The sequence below is a fragment of the Cardiocondyla obscurior genome, linkage group LG05, assembly GCF_019399895.1.
Source record: "Cardiocondyla obscurior isolate alpha-2009 linkage group LG05, Cobs3.1, whole genome shotgun sequence".
NCBI classification, from domain to species: Eukaryota; Metazoa; Arthropoda; class Insecta; order Hymenoptera; family Formicidae; genus Cardiocondyla; species Cardiocondyla obscurior.
In genome coordinates this window covers 1,104,631-1,123,730 of record NC_091868.1, presented here as the reverse complement: position 1 = coordinate 1,123,730, position 19,100 = coordinate 1,104,631, and the positions used below count along the sequence as shown (strand labels likewise).

General features: G+C 44.4%; 1 protein-coding gene across 3 annotated transcripts in view; it reads right to left on the bottom strand.

Moving 5' to 3' along the window:
- Nucleotides 1-17,925, bottom strand: part of Fas1 (fasciclin 1) — a 220,711-nt gene extending 202,786 nt beyond the window's left edge. The window contains exon 1 of one of the 3 annotated variants that reach the window (XM_070656682.1): nucleotides 17,361-17,925. In XM_070656682.1, the coding sequence (XP_070512783.1) occupies nucleotides 17,361-17,465 (105 nt within the window). In that variant the 5' untranslated portion in view covers nucleotides 17,466-17,925. The remainder of the gene's footprint in view (nucleotides 1-17,360) is intronic. The other 2 variants (XM_070656684.1, XM_070656683.1) reach the window with 2 other exon arrangements.
- Between the last annotated feature and the right edge of the window lie 1,175 nt (nucleotides 17,926-19,100).

Here is a 19,100-nt window from a genome sequence, read left to right as displayed (position 1 = left end):
ACACCGTGGAACGAACCGTGAATTTAGACGCCCGTGGTTTATTTTCGCGGTACACGCAGACATACGAGCCTGAGGACGGAATAATAAACTGCCTCCGTCCCTGTCTGCTTCTGGAGCGACAGGCGGAATGCACACGCCGCCGGAGATTCACTATTTATGTATAAAAAGAAATATAATCGTACCGCACGCTGTTACTTCAGCCGTACGGTCTCTCCTACGCCGGGCACTTTCGTACCCTCCGGGCAATTAACGCTTTAACCAACAGACCTGGAGTGTATAAACCATGGTCAAGATTCGTTGCGTCTCTCTTTTTATTAAAAATTATGTTGCACATTGTTTGCGCGCGCAAACGAATAATAAAATATTATTTCTCAATTAACTCGCCTTAATTTCCCTCCGGGCACAGCTCGATTCTCGCAATTTGTCAAAAAAAAAACCAAAAAAAAAAAAAAAAGAACTGTTCGATATAAAAAAATAAAATGTAGTACGTTAAATAAAATTGTGTCTGTTCAAAAGTCTTATTCAAAATTTAATCCGTTGATCACGTCGCTATATCATTTCGTAATTTAAAGTCGCCGCGATATTTCTACCATCAATTTTGTCTTTATGCATGTTTCTTATTTTTTTTTTTTTTTTTAAATAAACATAAGGAAAAAAAAAACGCGGAGACGTCGTCTCGACATGATATTATCCGAGGCTAGTCCCTCTCGAGAAAAGAAGTCATAAGTATTCAATTTCTGCTCTATCCGGAATCAGCTGGCATACCGCCACAGCGGGAACGAGCGGGGCTGCTCTTTTGTGCCCGACGATTCTCTAGAAAGATATTTGTCAGTCGGCGCTACCTGAACCCAAACTGCACTTGACTCTAAACCGCCGGGGAATTGACCTGCGCACGAACGCGCTTCCTTTTCCCCGCATATTCGCTACCAAAAGCCAAATGTCACGGCGTAACATAATCCACGTAAGACGTAGCGTGAGACGTAGGCGCATATAGCGCAAATGCGGAAAATATGAAACGCGAAAGGTGTAAAGCATGAGATATGCGGAATACAAAACACGGGGACAATGTAGAAGATAAAAGGAAAGCGTAGTATAATGTAGCAAATTTCTTTTCCTTTTTTATTTTTTTTTTTTATTTTATCGACGGTATTCCGACAAATCGTTACATCCTCGAGCGCACCGTCCGAATTGAAACGCGTGCAATTAACCTACTTGCGATTATTCAAGTCGTGCCGAAGTAGGCCCGCTTTGTCTCTACTCGTTGAAGTGCATTTAGCAGGATCACCGGCGTCGGCGATTGCCCGGCTTGGTTTGTTAAACGATCGGCGTAATGGACAATCGGGGGAATCCGGAGCTTAATCCGAAAATGCCGAAACTTGCTTCGACTCCGCTCGCCGGAAGCTGGCTTACTTAATTGCTGGCTTTTCTCCTTCAGCGGACTCTTTGTATCGCCCCGATAATTTCCTACGAACACCGCTTATTTCTCGTCTCTCGTCGCGAGCGCATTCGATCGTTTCGTGTATAGAAAAGTGATCACGCCGTCCATTATCCTTTCGGTACGATTAATCCGAATAGCCCCGTCTCTTTGTCGGAATAACGCGAGTCGCGCCGTATTTCATTGTGGTGTACGGCACTCCACAGCGCGATATTTCCGCGCACGTTGGTCGTGACAAATAATAGCACTTTGGGGCACTTAACGGGTGGAAAAATGAAAAAGTCCCTCAATCGCGTTCACGTAAGTACACTTAATAATTCCATCAGGCGCGATGCGGTATCAATATCCCTCTTCCAATATATGTATGTATATATATCATTCAAATATAATATGTACAAAAGAATACATATACGTTTTGCTTTTCGTACAAGTAGCGTGGAATTATATTATAATAGAGACGCGTGCTAATTTTTATTTCGTTCTTTTACGGGTGCCCTCCAATACGTTCAACGAGGAAAAAAAACGCGTTAAATTCCGCGTACTATGAAGTTACGCGTGCCGCTTTTTTTTTTTTTTCTCTTTCTTCTATTTTATTGAACGAGGTTGTTGCCCTGGTCGGTTTCGGAAGAGGTTAACGACTGGCGAGTTAATGAGTTTACATTAATGAGTGTGATTCGCGTAAAGCGCGCGTATGCTTCGTTTATTCCGCCGCGCGTTTTTACATCTTGCGTACCGTAAGTATCGTCATTTTTTCTTTTTGATATCGTTGAATCTCTCGTTATTTTCGAGCGCAGAAGTATTTCATTTATTCGCGTAATGGAAAATAGCATCTTCCCTCCTCGTTTCGCGAATTGTAAAATCTCACCACTTTGTCGTGCATTTTAAAATCAATTGAATTGCACGTGCAAATATACTATTTATTTCCCCATTTCGATGCATCTTTATAAGAGCGTGTTTTATTCCCGCCGCGAAATGTCCGAGAATATAAATAAATTGATTTTAGAGGTTTACTGTCTCTGATAAATTTAAACACGCTTTTATTTATTTCTTCCCCGGCTATTCATAGTTTTCCGATTTTGCGGACAATTTTAGAATCCCATTATCGTCTCGTCGAATTTTGCATAAAGGGAAAACTGCACGGGCTGATAAATTTTTTGCCCTTACGACGAGCTTGTCATATATTAATACTACACCGGAAAAATCTACCAGTTAACAGTTTTCTTTTTTTTTCCTTCCTTTTTTTTACATGAAAAATAGAAATAAGCATCTTGACGCGAGCACGCGATCTTACGTGGATTCTGGTTAGCGCAGAATGTCGCGTATCGATCAACCGCTAGTCTACGTGGTGTCTCACATGACAATATGTCGCGTGACAGTGATCAAGGGTGAGCGGCGTGGTGGATGGAGGAATACAAATATATCAGGCTATAAATTGCGGCTCATTCCGGCATCGGCCATTATTTACAATCCTCCATATCGAATTACTTCTCCTAGCATTATTTATGGCGATTCGAACTTATACGAGGTTTTCCGAGCTTTGCTTTTGTTCGAATCTTGTGCGTCGAGCGCGAGACGGGTGATCGATGCCAAGTGCATGGCATTGTTACACGAGATTGTTACACGGGAAAAACTCGCGAGGAAACTTCGCGTCCGCGCGCCACGCGGTAACGACCGAACTATCGCGGATAACAAAAGTTGGGCGCGAATCGGAAATTCTCCAAACGTGATATCTCTCTTTATTTGAATCCTTAGACGCGAAAAATCTCCGCATATTTACTTCGAGCTCCAGCTCTCTTAAATGAAGGAAAGAACGCGTTCTCGTGGACTCAAAGTTCACCCGCGACACTCGAGCGAACTTAGTATACGTTTTCTTTCTTTTTTTTTTTATTTATTTTACGTCACAAATTTCGGCGATCAAAAATGGTTCGTTGCGGGTAATAATAAGTCGGCGTATTTGCGGTTGGATGGAAAATTTCAAAACGATTATTTACAGTTCAGCAGTAAAAGCTCGCCGCGATTGTGCCACGAATGCATTCGCGGGCGCGGTCGCGCCCACCGAAATGATTAATGACGATCACGCACGATATAGACGGCCGTTGAGACGATACGCGTCGTCGTGAATCAACATTCCGTTGTAATACATCAAAAAATTAATGCTGCTCCGCGACTACGGCGGAGAAAAAGAATACCGCGGAAACGTGCATCATGAGCAGAAGCACGCCGCCATTTACTATGGAAATGTATTCCGCGGCCGTACAGTAGATCGCCAGTAATTCCGCAGAAGTCGCGGTGCTTGATAAGTAAACGAAATTATTTTTGCGCTTAAACATTAATCAAAGATGCGTCTGCTTGAGGGAGAAAAAAAAAAGAAAAAAAAAATCGTGGCCAGCAATAACTTCTATTTCCTTACATTTACATGTAAAAAATATGCAGCGCGTCCTGAGAGACGCAAACTTTATGAACCATGCATAACGACCGTGCCACGCGAAAAATAAAGATTAAAAAAAAATATGAAATTTAAGTTGCAGCCAGTACAGGTTACGTATACTTTACTGAATTAAACTTACGCGACGTACGTAGATAATATTATTTTTCTCCAATCGGAATTTTGATCGCGCGAGCCAAGAAGAGCGAATGCATATATGTGGCTAAAAAAGTATTTCAACGGCGAATAAAATTTTTACTATCAGATACATGATCGATAAAAAGTACAGCGCAACGTATATATTTTAAATAAAAGTGTTTCACGTGTTTCGTGCAATTCAACTATCGTACGAACATCGTTACGGCTACATCGTTTGCTGTCCGCGCCTATCGAAAATTCCTGACTAAATCTGTTTAAGCTAGTCGTCGTACTTTTACAGCCTCGAGCTTCAATTGCGACTGGCTCTTTTATTTTGGCACTTTAATATTCGATACTTCGTGGTTTCACGTAAAACGAACGCTATCGTTCATACTATCGCTATCGGGCGCGGTGCTTCTGATAAAAAAAAAAAAAAAAAGAGGTGTGCTCGTAGTTTTCGGCGTGATATCTGATACCGCGTGGCGCGAGATTGAATTTAATGTGTATTTTTTTCGCGTTTCGGTAAAAAAAAGAAAAAAAAAATTGAATATATACAGGGTGTCCCTACCCGTTCTCCCGACATTCGAGAGCACGACGCCGAACAGATTTTTCTCGACAGCTGTTTTCCATGCCATCGAAATTCTACCGTATCGATCACCGACGAGGTTGCAAAATTTCCCCGAGGTCCCGTTTCCTCCCTCCCCCTCCCCTTCGTCTCTTTCTTTTTTAATCGCCGCCACACGCTTTGTGCTACGAAAATTTGATATTGCACAACGGCCGATGGGCGCGCCTTTGTCAGTTAACGTACCCGGCTCCCTATTGAAATCGTCACTGTTTTAATTAAAACAATAACGTGCACCGTTTGCCTCCACGCACCTAAATCTTCTTCGCAAATTTTGAATGCACCCTGAGAAAATCTTATCTCTCAACAAATTGACATATTGGAAAATTAAACGGAGGTAGAAGACAAAAAACGGAAAGGGTGAGAAAGAATTAAGAAAAAAAAAGCAAAATAAAAGAATCCAGAAGAGAAAAAAAATGAAGGAAAAATGTAATTCTTCGGTAATTAATGTAGTAGTCGAGTAGAAGTTCCGTCTAGCCGCGGGCGGCTATCTTCCTCATTTCTTTACGTTACATGTGCGAAAGGCGAGAAAGACTTGATACTCTTTCTTGTGCAACTATCTCGGACAAGGTCTTTAATTAACTCCGCTCTGTCCAGGTCAATTGTCCTCTACGGAAGGGAAAAAGAAATGGCGGGTACTTTATAAGCGCGCAAAACTTAGACTTGACGACGATCGACGACGTAAAATTATTTAACGGGAATGACCTTTATTACAATTTTACTTGCCAGTTGCTTGAAAAACGAAGAGAATAAAAAATAGAGTCTAATCCCTCGTGTTACATTATATGCGGCTGTATCGTATTATGGTATTACGTTAATTAAAATGCATTATGTTACACGATAATAATCCACTTTTCCATCTCTCTATTAATTTCGTAAGAACCTGTTCATACATTTATTCTGTTAATAACGTAATCGCGCGGCTTTGCGCCGCTATCATAAATTTATAGTGAAATACCGGCTTACTAAACTGTTAAACTTTATAAATACTATTTTTAAACGCGATTTATCTGAGCCACCGTTGTAATTGGCCGCTGAAGCCCGACCTAAAAGATATTCGACCGTCGCGAGTTCCAAACGCAAATGGATCGCGTGACTTTTCAGTCACCCCATAGCTCCTGGTACGCCGAAAGAATTATAGGCGCTTTAATAGCGACGACTACAAAGGCCCGCCATCCGTTTTTCTTATCCGCAGAGAGTTTAGGAGAGAAAGTCTCGTAACGAGTTCCACGGAGGCGGTCGATGCGTTTAATTAACGCGAAAGTCGCGTGAAATAGATTCAACTTTGCGGCTCGTTTGCAGCCTATTCTTCGCCAGTTATTCGAATCCGACATCAATATATTTTATAGCATTCGAAGTGAATATTATAGCTTTCTCCACTACCCACCCTCGCATTCTGTGATATTTCAAATAAACGCGGTAAAAGATATATATAAATATATTTACTGATAATTAAATAAAATACGTATTGTTCGGGGAAAAACATGGCCGGCATCAAGGTGTACACGCGACTTTTACAACACCCTATGCAGATTCGATCAATGGGGGGTAAATGCACTCCGAACCGAGAATAAACGAGATAGATCGTCTCGCTATCATGGGATATTTAAGAGTCTAGACTAAATAATTCAGAAATCATTACTTCCTATCGCACGCATGTTCAAGCCCTTCCTATTTCGCGCTACGTATCGCGTGCGACACAACGGGTGTCCCCCCCCGGTAGCGAAATACGATACAATCGCTGATTTCTGATCGTCATATTTAAATACGCTGTCGTCCTAACGAGCTCCACGGCCTAATTCCCCTCCCCCTTTCTTCCGTTAAATTTATTTTTTCTTTTTTTCCTCTGCTGTAATGAATTCTTCACGGCGCGTTGTTTCATCGGCGCGTCAATTACACGCGCTAGGAGCTTGTAATTCTTTCGTTGAATAAATTATTCGTACGTTCGTCAATTTTTCATTGCCCGTTTCGCTACGGAGATTGCAGAAAAATTCCTGTATCGCTTTCGCCGGCCGCGGGAAATTATATCGGCATTTCTCGCCGGCGCCGCGAAAAAAAATACGTTCGCGCGGAGAAAAAATTGCGCGTCGTAAGTTTAATTGGCGAGAACGAGCTGTGACCTACGAGCAGGGACGTCGATGGCACGACGACATGTGGAACGGTTACCGCGGTGTGGGTGAGGATGAGACATGATTACCTCCTCAATTACCACTCAATGCTGTCCTCTACACATAATTCATACGTGTATAACGTTATACGTGCACTACGAGGGAAGTTCACTCGTACGTGGACTCTGCGCCGCGACCGCGGAGCCGAAATTCCGACGTCGAACTCGAAATTTATGTGATTTCGCTGAAGGGCGGTAGACAATGGCCCGTGCCGCGTGAATTATTTCTACCGCACGCGTTTACGCCAAGGATTCCCTTTCCCCGGTAAAAAGTAATTCGGTATACGGGGGAGCCTCTTCCCTTCTGCGAATTATTAAATATGTAGGGAGCCGGAATCTTTTTTCGAAACCAGAGATTCCGGGAGTCATTTGAATTGCAAATGCGAATCGGAAATTCTAGCGCGCGCAAACACATTTAAGCGTGTGCATGAATTAGAAATATAAATTAAATTTTAAATTTTAATAAGAAAGCCGCGATAAAAAATAATTAAAGCCCGCGTCGCATGTCGACCGGGCGGAAGGGAGGGGAGGAAAAGAAGGAGGGACACCTCTTATGTAATTGAAAGATAACTGTGACTGTGAGTTTCGCGACCGTCAAGTATGCAGGTTTCCTTTTTCATTATTCGCATACCAAGTGATACCGGCCCTACGTTTCCTCACGACGAGCTCCGTCTCGCGGCATCCGTCGGATCGCTTAAGTGCTATAATTAGACGAACGTACAAAGTGCGCCATTAAGCGACGTGGCGAGCAGAAAAGTCCGCTAGGTACGATCGCCGGGAATAAAACTACCGCGAGGTGGAATAGCGATTTTCACAAACCGTCGCATTCTTAATGGCGCTATCGCCGAACGACCGTTTCGGCCGCGTTTGAAAGTCGAGACGAGACCCGGCCGTAAGTAATTCCTCGTTGCTATTAACATTTTCACGGACGGCTTTTATTCGACGCGGCTAACGGCGAAGTAATAAAGACCGCGGTAACCATCGGAGGGAGGAGGGCACGGGCTAATGGACAATATTATTTCAAATAATCCGTCCAACAATATACGCTGAATGTCGCGCTGCAAATGACACGTTATTTTCGCAAATATTATTTCATAAATATTATTCCGAAGCGTGATACGCTTGTATCGGCACAAACAGAATAATGACGCATCGCTTGTTTTCACTCGTATTGGCCCTGTCAATTACTCGCACACTCGGCATAATTGCGGGAGATACACGCTAGCTGTCGGCGCAACTGCGCTTTGCCTTTAAACGAAGTCTTTGAGAAGATTAAATCGCACGAAGAAACAATTAAAATTCAACGCCGCGCGAGAGATTGGAGCGCAGCTGTTCGCGCGCAGCTGATATTTAAAAGCTAGGTCGCGAGTAGTCGCAGCACCGTGGAATCCGGATGATCATCGACGTGGCCGCATCTCCGATAAAAATTACGTGACGAGACTTCGGACACGCGCCGGGCACATAATTTTCGCGTGGAGAGGCAGAAAGACACTCCGCCGTATTTTTCAAAGGAAAAGAGAAAGAGAAAAAGCAGAGAACGTAAAAATTCGAAGACAGAAGTGGAAAGCTGCTTTAAAAGAAAGAAAGAAAAAAAAAGAGAAAAAAGAAAAAGATAAAAGAAGCTTAGACCTTTATAAAATCTGTTTAATACTTGAAACTTCTAACTCCTCGATCGTTTAGTATTTTATTTTTCCGAGTGTCATTTGTGCCTGAATTATCGGATGCTCGGTGAAACGAAGTTTTATATTTCTGGTCTTTGACCTTTTGCGTTCGACCGCAAACCTCAGACGTTTAGATTACGTTCCCTAGTCTCAAGACGCTTGGTCTACCCCTTTCAAACAGTCCGTAACATCTTGTCAAGCGGAACGGCGCCTCACTATGTAACGAGGGGAATCCTTCCGGGACCTTAAATTAAAAAAAAAAAAAAAAGGGAGAGAGAGAGAGAAAGAGACAAGAGCGGACCCTTGATGCCCCGCCGTAGGGTCAAATCCGCCTCCGTTCAAACTGCGTTTCTCCGGCCGCGGATCCCTTTGCTACTTTTGCGCATCGTGCTCCAGCGTAATTTATATACCGCGCTCGTCTCGCGAAACCGGTAACAAGTACGAGTACCACGCTCGAAAACCAAAGCAAATATTTTTCCGAAGGAAATCCCCGTGATTCGCGCAGGATGGGAGGCTCGCTCGTTCGCGTGCCTCCCAGGCAAAAGAGTAGAATTGAATCATCGAGCACGATGATTCTCGCGATGGTGAACGAACACTGTCGGCGTGTGGTCTCCACGTCTCCTCCTCCTCTCTCTCTCGTTCCTTTCGATAGTTCGCTCTTATTTTTCCTTTAACTCCGACCGGATATTTTTAACAAGCCGTTCGTGCCGAGATGGAACAATGTGCATCGCGCCTATGCGCGCGCGTGCGATACCGTGCTTCGTTGCGGAGAACGCGCTTTCTCACGAAGAGCCGCCGCGGAAAAGAAACACGTTTTTTTTTTGTGGATCACACTACGGGGCTCTTTTAAAACTTCGCATCGACAATTCGCGCCTCCTCGGATCCCAACTTCGCATCGAGAAGACCGTCAACTCGCAGTGCAAAATTCTTTTCATTTATTCCCCAGAGTCACGAAAAGTTTTCCTTTTTTTTTTCTCTTTCCTTTTTTTTTTCTTTTTCTATTTTTCCTTTTTTTCCTCTCCACTTCTGATTCACCGAGAATATGAAAGCGGTATTCGCGACGTAGCGACGCCCACGTCGGCGTTCTGAATTCCGCGTGCGAAATAAAAGCGGCGCGACGAAAATCGTCCGGGAAACCCGACGGTGGAAGCACCCTGCAGCCGATCTATCGCTTCGCTGCGTCGAGATCCCGATGCATCCGGGATCTGGATGCAGCTGCGAGAGAAGAAACGTGCGCGAGAACGGAAACGAGAAAAAAAGATAAAGAAGAGCAGGAAAAAAAAAAGAGAGAGAGTAAGGAGGCCGTAAACGCGGCCGTTTCGACTACAGCGGGATCGAAGCGACAGCGAGCGGACGCGCCGTTTTCTCGAAAACCGGAACAATACGTCGTGCGGATGCCTCCGTAGGCAGCGGGGAAGAAAAAGCCGGCAGGGGTGAGAACGTGTGTTACTCGTAAAATATGGAGCCCCATAAAGACCAGAACCGTGTGCCGCGTCGGCGAAAAGACGCCGGCGACGATCGTGACTCCGGAATTTCTTCCGTCGTCCTCTTGCGCCGCAACTTCTCCTTTACCCCGATTCGCGATTTCCTTTCTCCATCTTTACAATCCCGAAGGTCGAGGATCCTCGAAATGGACCCTTTATTCTACGAGCCTCCGAATTTTAGCTCCGCACTTCGAGGCCATGAATTTATTTATTATCCGTTCGCGGTCGATAATCGTATTAAACGCGACATGAGAGAACGTCATCGCAAATCGCTCCAAACGAATGGCCTCTGGCCGTTGCCGGGGGAAGTCCGCGCTTTGAGCAACGAACCGACGCGACGAGCACGCGCGACATTCGATCACGCAAAGTGCGGAAGTGTAGATGGTCGAGTCGAGTTTGAAAGCACCGACGGCCAAGTATATCCGCGTGTAAACCCTTTCGCACTTCGAGACCGACTAGCTTCCCATTTCGTCTCAATTTCCAGCAAGAATCAAACTTGAGCCGCCGAAATTCCTAGGATATCTGATCAATTTTCGGGGAACACCCGCCGGCTAAAGGACACGTCCTTTCTGGCACAGAAACCGCGCCCGGCGATGCACAGAGAGCGGTCAGACGCATTGGCAGTTTAAGATAGTTAGGCTGCCACGTCGAAAGTAGCGGTAGTTTGAGATAGTTAGCGACCACGATGAATTTCCGCGCCGAGCCAATGGCTATATAGACGTACATGGGAACGACAGTCCTCGGAGAGGTAAAAGTTAGGCGTGCTTGAGACAATTCTGCGATTTATTAGCGTTCAATTATACGCAAAGTGTGATCCCCCAGAGTCTCGCGATTTTCAATTAAAGGTCAAGAAATTAAAGAAAAAAAAAAAAAAAAATTAAAGACTAAAAATCTAAATCAAAATAAAATTAATATTCAAAGGACTCGGCTGTCCGTCGTCGGTCCGGTCGCGCCGATCGGCGGGAACTCGCCGATGTAATTACGAGGTCCTTTCTACGTAGTCCGTGCAATCAAATCCGCATCGTCTATAATTAAATGCGATACGTCGCGCGACGTGATGCGCGGGGCTGCGGTGCCGAAATAATCTATCGCCTACGTATATAGATCCGCATGCCGTACCGAGCTGTTTTCGCGATTATCTAAGGGACACGCTTGGGAGGCGGCAAGAAACCCGCACCGCATGTAATTGAATTCGCTAGAATGCGGCCCGCTACGTTGGCCCGACTCGGGACTGTCTCGCGCGCCGTGCACCACCACGGATTAATTTTGCCTGTTAATGAGAATTGATCGCTCGCCTATCCACCGCATACACACACACACACAGTAACTATCGGATTTTTCCGCTATCAAGAAGGGCATCGGATTACGTAAAATATGTTTTGATACTCTATGGCGAACCGTTGATAGAAATAATTTATATGCAGAAATATAATCGTGTCATTTGTATATGTATCATCGTACGATAATAAATTATCAATATTACTCAATTATGAAATATCAGTTACCAGAATATCACTGCAATTATATTATTTGGAAATTAATATTAAAAAAAAAATTTAAGAACAATTATTTTATTCATCAATTATGTAACTCGACGACCACGAGAAGCAAAGTATTTATCTTTATTTTTCTTTTCTTCTTTTTATTTTTTTATTTCTTTTTTTTTTAAGGCATTTAAAACAATTCGAGCTAAATAGATTTGACATTTTAATACTTTCCGACAATCTTCCTCGCAATATTTTTAAATTGCAGTTTAATTTATTCTAGTCGACATTGGTACGCGACCAACTACCAGTTCTATCTGTACGTCATGCGAACTGTTTTCGAGACTATCTCAAGTCATGCTGGTCTCGAATACAGATTTGCATCGAGCGTAATTGGATCCTATACACTGTTGCTTGCTAAGGCCAACAGCTATCGACGCCAGTGTCCACAAACACGACGCAATCGACCTATCACCACGACCTTCGGCGCACTTAGATCAATACATATTACTACATACCTATTCGATCGCGAAGACCTAGATATAATTATATCCGTGAGAAAGACTTAGCTTGATTCTGCTTTACAAAATAAAAGTATACAGTTATCAAATTCTAAAGAAGCTCTTAGACAAATTGTGCTCGCGATTGTGAAAACTGACGTGGTACTCGATAGGAGATAAAAAAAAAAAAAGTTTTTCATGTCGCGAAAAAAAAAGAAAAAAGAAAAAAAAAAGGAATCTATCTCCGAGCGGGATTAATAGTCGTTGGAATACAAATGCATCCGGGATATAAACGAGCAGGAATCAGTTCAGGATTGGATAATGAAGGTGCAGAGAGGCATCTCATTGAAAGAGGAATCGAGCGCAAATTACACGAAAAACGAGCGTCTGCTATTACCTATGGATCTCTGCCCTATTATCTATAAATGCGGCGCTCTTCGCGATTTGGAGCAGCTCGCAGGGTTTCCACCGAGTATTTGACAAGCGGCGACTATTACGAGCAAAGATTATCCGTAAATATTTTCACGAGGTAGTCAGCTGCTCTCCGAGGCGCCGTCCGGTTTTCTATTAGCTGTCGTTTCTCGGTTCATCAGCTCGCCGAAATTGGAAACGGTCGTCGATGGCACCGGCGCTCTTAATTCCTCGGGTCTTTTACTCGACGAAACCGGTTATTTGCAGCCTTCGCAACGGCCGTTGGGCGAAGGGTACATATTCGCGTAGCGCGCTGATTTCCGATTATTTCCAAGACGAGCCGGCGGCCCAATTACGTGATTCACGGAAGCTAAGTATCCGCAGCAAAATAAGGGCAATGCGAACCCGCTGTTCCCTTCCCCCGTTTCTTTATTCCCGATCCGTTCCATTCGTCTCCGAGGGATTCCTTTCATTTTCGTAGGCTTTTGACTAAACGTGAAATACTCTCCGCTCAGAGAGATCTGAATCAGTGAGATTTTCTCGGAACTCTAAACCGCAACACGCTAATGGCAAAACTGCGAAACTAACGTTTGATGATAGTGATTACGTTATCGATTTAAGAGAAAGAAAATACGGGTTCGTCGATATTTCGTATAATTCGCTTGGAGTATCGTTAGTCGTTTGCGAATATACGTTCAACTTTTATTGTACAAAAATTTATTGGTGCGAGAAGGCACACATTAGACGATGAATACGAGGTATTACGGACCTCCGTTGACCTGCGAGTCGTAAAATTTTATTTCGACGGCCGAATGCGCCGAGCCATACGTCTGGGCTCGTAAAAAAGTGGCCGATCGATCGACCGACTAAATAAAGTCTGCGAAAATGGGCCTCGATATCTCGGTGTTTGGGAATAGTTTGTCGAATCGATTGGAACTAAAACTAACCCCCCCTTCCTCCCCTTCGGCGAGAGCCGTCCCGGCGATTTTTGTCGCAGCAACAAGTTGCCGGGCGGAATCGTTCGCCCCTTCGCGCCACGGAGAGAGAAGCAAGAAACGCATTATTGTAATGTCGTCGACGGGGACGAGCGTCAGCTTTCATTCAATACTGACATCGGAAAGTGTACGCGGAGCTAATGTCCCCCTGATGAAGAATTTTTTCGTCGCGCTATGCACAGAAAGGCGCGATATAAAATCAGGTTGTTCCGCGAGTTACCCAACCAAGCGCCCTGTGGTCTCCCCTCCCCTCCCCCCGCAAGAAGCCACTGCGTCACCTCGACCGATCGATTCTCCTTGAAAAATCTAATTTCGTAAATTATCGGATAATTAATCACAATATTATAAAATTCTTCTCACGAGCGGCTATTACTTTTAAAAATAAATCCCCCCCCGGAAAGAATAATCACGTTTTTCATTGTACTTTATCGAAGTTTCCTGACGGAATTATTACGTAATGTATATTGATAGTCCAAATATTAACTTAATGTCCTTACTGAGAACACTTCTTTAAATAGACGTAGGACATGCGGGTGACCGGCGGCTGGCCGTCGCCGTACGCGGCGGCACGGCGAGTACGATTGACCATGGCGGAATGCAAGAGTCGATCGGAACCATTGACAGTAACGTTCACGCGCCAGTTCCGATAATAATCCCGGCAGAGCCTTCATTAAACGAGGCCGCGTTATTCAAAGGCGAGCGAGCGACGTTATTTTCTCGACGCCTGCAGGCTCTCACGCTCGGTTTCTTCCGCGCGGCAGCAAGCCGCAGGTCTCGCTTTTCTCTCTCTCTCTCTCTTTTTTTTTTTTTTTTTTTTTTATGCAATATTCACGCTAAGTCCCGTTAAACCTCCATTCATGTCGGCGCGGCAACGGCGTTGGCAGGTGTTACCGGCGCGGTAGATATAAATACGGATCGCACGCGCGTAAGTATTACATCCAAGGGCTCTTAACCTATGGATTATGACCTACACCCGTGGGTCGACACGATCTTTTAATAGAGTGGAGTTTCCTTCCTACGCACCGGCGGCCGTCGTGATTCAGCACGTCGAGCCGGTCGACGTGATGAAAAATCCTGATCCGATCCGGGCTCGCGAAGCTAATCCCGCTGGCTCTTTCGGAGCCTGTACGTCAAGGTTCACCGGGAAGGAGCTATGAATCACCGATCAAAGACGTTTAAGAGAAATTGTAATTACGAGGATAGCGCTTAAAATTCATCCGGGAAACGATCCGAGAATCGCCGAGGGGGGAGGGGGGACATGGAGGCGCCTCCGTGCTTTGTCTAACTGAAATCACGTCATTGACCGGGAAGAGACGTGTCGCTTCTACCGTGTCACGCATCGCGTGCACGCGCACGTCCCACGCGTGTGCGTGAGAGTGTTTCATAGCGTAGACGTCGCGGCGGACCGCACAGTTCCCTCGGCCGAGCGGGGGCGAGGTAATGAGAAAGAACATGTGGATGGAATATACCATGTGTGAGCTAACTTCAGAATCATTTATTTACGACCTTCGAAAATAATAAAAAAAAAGGAAGAAAAAAAAAGACAGCACCCTGCTAAACGAGCCCGTGTTGCGAGAACAATGAGCCTCTTCTCACCGATCTTCAATTAATATTTTCGAAATAACGACGTGACTCATTCCGCACGAGGAAACCACGGAGATAAATAGAAGACGACAGTTCATCGATAGTTCTAATGATTCACATCACGATGATTCACAGAGAACAATCCGTCGCGGCGAAGACTGGTCCCGGCTTGCAGCTCCGCGCTCGCAATGCAACGTAAGATAACGCGTTCCTTCTTTCTTATTTTGCTCGGATCGTTAAATTGTAATAGCTTTTCGCACTGTCGCGGCGTTTACGACTGAATTTCCACGATGGCATCAGCATTATCGCGTTAATTAATGACGCTGTAAAAAAAAAAAAAAAAAAAGAAAAAAAAAATACGCGTTGCAGCGACGACGCCCCGCGTTCGCTCTCCGGTGATTTTCTCTCGCTCGCCCATTATCTGCGATTTATTAAGTATCCGAACGTTATTTAACGTTATCGCGCCGTCAATTTTTCTTTTCTCCTTTACGCGTTTACGCCGATACGATAATCAAGATTCAAAGCATCTGTCGGGAAGATCGTGACATTTTCCTTCTCGAAATGCGCAAAATTAATCAATCCATAAGAAAGATTCGTAGAACGAGAACGCGGGCGATGCGCAACTTTGCGATCGCTATGAATTTCGGATAAGCATGAAAAAGAAAAGAAAGAAAAAAAAAAATTGCGGTCTAATGAGAGTTAGGCGCCGTTTTGCAACTTTCTGTTCGCGCAATTTAATTACAGCCACGTGGAAGAAGTTAATGAAGTAAATAACCGCCGGTTTCATACATTATTCAGCCGAGTTAGAAACATCTCGCACGCCCGATTTACGAACTTTTCTGCCCTTCTCCGCCTGTTCCCACCCGGAAAAGTTCTCACGACTGCATACATACAGGCCGGTTGAGCCCGGCGATCGGTTTACCACCTGGACGAAATGCAACTTGCCGTGCCCGTCGACCGTTCACGCAAATCGCTTTGAAATTTCGAGCACACAAAAAGGAAATGCGAAGCGCCGTTCGATATTCTCAAACTTTCGATTGCCGGAAGAGTGTTTACGTAGCCGTGCAAGGTGAGATCGGAATCGAGGTTCTTTTATAATTTTTGCTACGTCTCGTCAACACTTGAAATCTTTTCTCTCTCTTTCTCTCTCTTCAGTTTTCCGCCTTTTAAACAATTCGCTTTTCTAATTCTTACCACCTGTTCGGTTCATTGAAATTTTTTTTCAATTCGCATCCGTAATGCTAGACGATTAATTGCATTCGAGGAGAAAATAAATAAGAGCCGAACAGGAAATGACAACAGATTCCAACCCCCTTCGACACGAAAAATTGGATTTGCAATCATCGCCGATCTCGTGCTCGATATGGAAGGATTAAATGACGTTGAAGTGAACAAGTATCGCCGAGTGGGCAGGTCCACCGATCATGTCGAACGGTGAATCCTGACGCGGAAAAAAATCGAGCGACGTGACGTATGACAGAAGTGTCACTCCGAAACATAATCGATTTTCCGCGGTTCTCTAAAATATAAAAAAAAAATAATAATAAAAAAAAAAGGGAAAAAAAAGAATTGTGGGAGCGACAGTTGTAATAATGGAGTTGGCGCGTAATTCCGAAAACGTTGAAAAATTAAATTTCGACAAAATGCAGCAGAAAACTTACGGAACAAGCGGGTCTAATTAACATTCATTTTTTCGTATGTTACCATTTTAACCCCTTTCAGCGATTGAATAATTTATAATAGCAAAAATATATTCGTGTAAATAAAATCATTTATATGATGTATGTACGCATGCCTTTTTTTTCCACAATTTTTGAAAATTCATTGTGCCAGCATCGTTATTTTATTCATCGTTAAAATTAAAACTTGATATATGCAGAGGGAATGTCAAAAAAATATATCGCCGATATATCTGACAGTTCGACATTTCCGATGATTCGGACAGTAACATTAACGAATGCTTTTTTTGTCTCGTTAGGAAAATCATTGAAAAGTAACATCGTCTGCAACGTCGATCGCGTTTTTTTCCCTCTTTTTTTTTTTTAATTAGTCAGTTTATTTCAATAACTCACGTAAATATTTCCGGTGTTAATCGGGATTTTAATCGTTATCGAATGTTTCTCGATAAAAATAGTAGGCGGTGCGCAGAGAGCAGTGCGAAAGAATGTCGAGTGAGAAAGTCAACGAGGCAGGATAATCGCGGCTGATTCTCGCTCAGAGAACTCTTAACAACGGGCAATCGGCTGCGTTCGTGACGCCGGAATCGTTGCACAACCGTCGCGCGGCTGCGACGAAGCGATCGCTGCATTGAATTTTTCCGTCGCATTCATATTATTGTAGGTTTGTTTAATTCTCGCGGCGCGCGCTCGTTCCTGCGTAACGATTCAAGGACGCCGCGCGTCACGCATCCGTTGGATAACAGGCGAACCGACGTAAATGCGAAGATTCTCTCACCTGGGATAAATCGGAGTCGTCGCGTATCTTAGCGTCCATGGTCACCTGGCTGGCATGGATTTTCACGACGGCGAGCGCCGCAGCGAACAGGAATGATAGTATCATTTTATTTTTCTTTTTTTTTTCGCAGCTCTCTCGGACTAAGCACACGGGAAAAAATTTCACCAATCACTCGCGAGTGCTACGTTCACCACGCGGACGATCCGAAACGATCTACGGCGGACGTTCGATCACCGGCGAACCATCGAGCGCACACGAGGCGAGAGTCAGCGCGCGCGCGCGCGCGCGTTTACTTGATCGCGTAACTTATCCGGAACGATCGCGGGGCCGGAAGTTCTCCACAGACAGGGCCACCGTACACGGAGGAGTGATTACTCACGCACGATAATTACGCAAAAAACGGACGACGCGGGTACGGATTAACGTGCGGTCGCGTGTAGCCGCGCGAATTCGTCCCCTTTCTCTTTCTAATATTATTCCTCGCCTCGACCTTTCTCCTTCTCGCCGCACTCTTTCCGCTCGACGTGTCAACGATACGGAGGATAGCGCGGTACTGCGCCCTCTCCATGCCTGGACCCCTCTTACACCCCACCACCCGCAACGAGTCTTATAGCTTGCCCGCAGCCGAGTTGCCCCCTCCAGTTACGCACATCCCTCCCACGTGACGTCACCCGCCTTTTCCTACGCCGGGCGATCGCGCCACGCGCTCGTGGATCATGACACTTTAATTCGGCCTGATACAGCTGCTCCGATTTTCGCGGAGATAAAATTCCGAACGGAAATTGAATATCAAGCAGGTCGCGTGTGGTAATGGGCGCACATTTGGCGTGCGTGTCGAAAGCCGATACCGGCTCCTTTACCCACCCAAGAATAACTTTAAGTTCGTATAAAAAAACAAGCTGCCTTTCATATATTATATCCAGTTTAACTTTGAACGCGGCTCGTTTCAGTGAAAGTTTTGAATTATTAAGATATAATTAGCGAAAAGCTCGAAATCTCTTTTTTTTTTTCTTTCCTTTTTTTTTATGGAAAATTATAATTAAATTTAGATAAAAAGAGAGTGGGGAAAAGTATCATCTCGACTTTAAATAAAACACATCGTCGAATAAATTTTCATTTTGCGCCGCTCGCGAATCGGCGATGAAAAGAGAAAAGTAGGTCAAATAGTAAGAGATAAAGTTCTTGATTACTATTCAGGAATTAATACGATTCGTTGTTTGAGCCGACGATGGCCGAATAAAGTTTCTCGCGATCGTTGATGGGGAACGCTTTTCTTCGCGGTGCCCGCAGTAAAGATAATGGTGGCTACATTCTTTAGTCTAGACGAGTTAAGTAAGTGAATTGAATTACGTTTTTCAGGGCGTAAGCTGAGCTGTAAGCCCTATAACTTATAATTTAAAGGGACCACCGCTACCGGATAGAATGGTTAACTCGAGGATTGTACTCTATGTACCCGGGTAAACTTGTCACTTTTTGCGCTTTCAAGTAAATTCTGTACACGGATATAAACAAATTCGCGCGGCGCGAACAAAGGCACGAGAATCGCACAAAACGGTATATCAGTTTCGTTAAAAGTTCAGGAATAAACTTTAAGATGAATAACGTTATTCGTCGCGGAGTAGATTATTACCAAGAATATATTAGCTTGCGATTTAATGGCTAACTGTAAGTTCCTTATGTCGTCTTGTATCGCGGAATGAGAACGAGAGAGGAAAATAGAGAGACAGGCAAAGCAAGAGA